The 1,153-nt window shown below is 58.1% G+C and overlaps 1 protein-coding gene across 1 annotated transcript in view; it reads right to left on the bottom strand.

Annotated features, from left to right (window-relative positions):
* The window catches only part of LOC104540156 (fibroblast growth factor 17-like), a gene marked incomplete at both ends in the record, with an annotated part of 1,265 nt that extends 185 nt beyond the window's left edge, over nucleotides 1-1,080 (bottom strand). Inside the window, one exon of the mRNA XM_010183891.1 lies at nucleotides 835-1,080. Within this exon, the coding sequence (XP_010182193.1) occupies nucleotides 835-1,080 (246 nt within the window). The remainder of the gene's footprint in view (nucleotides 1-834) is intronic.
* Between the last annotated feature and the right edge of the window lie 73 nt (nucleotides 1,081-1,153).

Raw genomic sequence — 1,153 nt, forward strand, 5'->3', positions numbered from 1 at the left:
AACCACCCCAATTTCCCACCTCGCCCCCCTGCCCGTCACCCGTGAGGAGGATGGCAAGCCCCCGCAGCCGGGTGGCTGCTCCCCAGCCATGATGCTAAAGGGCTTTTGTTAAAACCCACCAGAGTCAAACCGGGTGATGGATGAAGGCACCGGGGGGGGGAAAAACCAGCCCCTTCCTCCCCCCTTGCCCCGGCACATCCGCATTGTCGGCGATTCAATGGCTTCGCCAAGGCTGGAGCGGGCCCAGCGGCCGGCGGGTTAATTAATTATCCTCGTCCTCATTGTTTCGGTGGCTGCGGAGGTTGGGAGCCAACACTGAAACCGATGACCCCGGCGGGTCCCTGACAGGCTGAGTGGGCAAAGAGACCTGGAAAGGTGCTGGAGCCACCTCAACGGCTTTGAAAAACCCCTAAAAAGCCTTTTTCTGAAGATTTTAAGTGCTGGGGATGCCCCCCTGGCCGTTGCGGGGCTGCGATGCCCATCAGTGTGGTGTCAGGGCCGGGGGACCCCTGCAAAGCCCATGGGGAAAGGTGATGTGGCTCTGCCCCTGTGGATATTTAAGGGGCTGTTACTGGGATCAGGTGGTTCTCCTCCAGTAAAAGTTGCTTATCTCATACTGGGAAGAGATTAGAAAGCAAAAGCCCTAAATACAGGGCTTAAAAATGCTGCGCGGCGTCAGGGAAACGCAGGATTTTGGAAGCTTTGAGGTCAAGGCTGGATGTTGACAACTCACGGGGGGTTATTTTGGGTACAAAACCACCTGAAACGATTAAAACCTTTCCCTGAGGGCCACTCTCCCTGTTTTCCCTATAAAACCCCGCCACGAATGGACACCTCCAGCCCTTCCACGGCCGTCACAAGGTGCAGATGAGCCCCCTTGGGGGGTGAGCAGAGCCCCTTACCGAACTTGTTGCCGTCCTCGGCGGTGGCGCTGATCCGCTTGCCGTGGACCTGGACGTGCTTGCCGCTGGTCCGGCTGTAGAGCTGGTACTCGCGGACCTGCCGGCGGCTCAGCTGGTCCGTCATGGCCCCCTGGTCCCTCACGTACTGGTTAAAATTAGGAGACGGTTGGTTCTCCCCCTTTGTTTACAAAGGGAAAAATACAATCAATTCGTTTTGGGGACGGAGCGGGGGGGAGCCCGGGGAGGGATGG

Source organism: Mesitornis unicolor, unplaced genomic scaffold (assembly GCF_000695765.1).
Source record: "Mesitornis unicolor isolate BGI_N332 unplaced genomic scaffold, ASM69576v1 scaffold38184, whole genome shotgun sequence".
In the NCBI taxonomy this organism is placed as follows: domain Eukaryota; kingdom Metazoa; phylum Chordata; class Aves; order Mesitornithiformes; family Mesitornithidae; genus Mesitornis; species Mesitornis unicolor.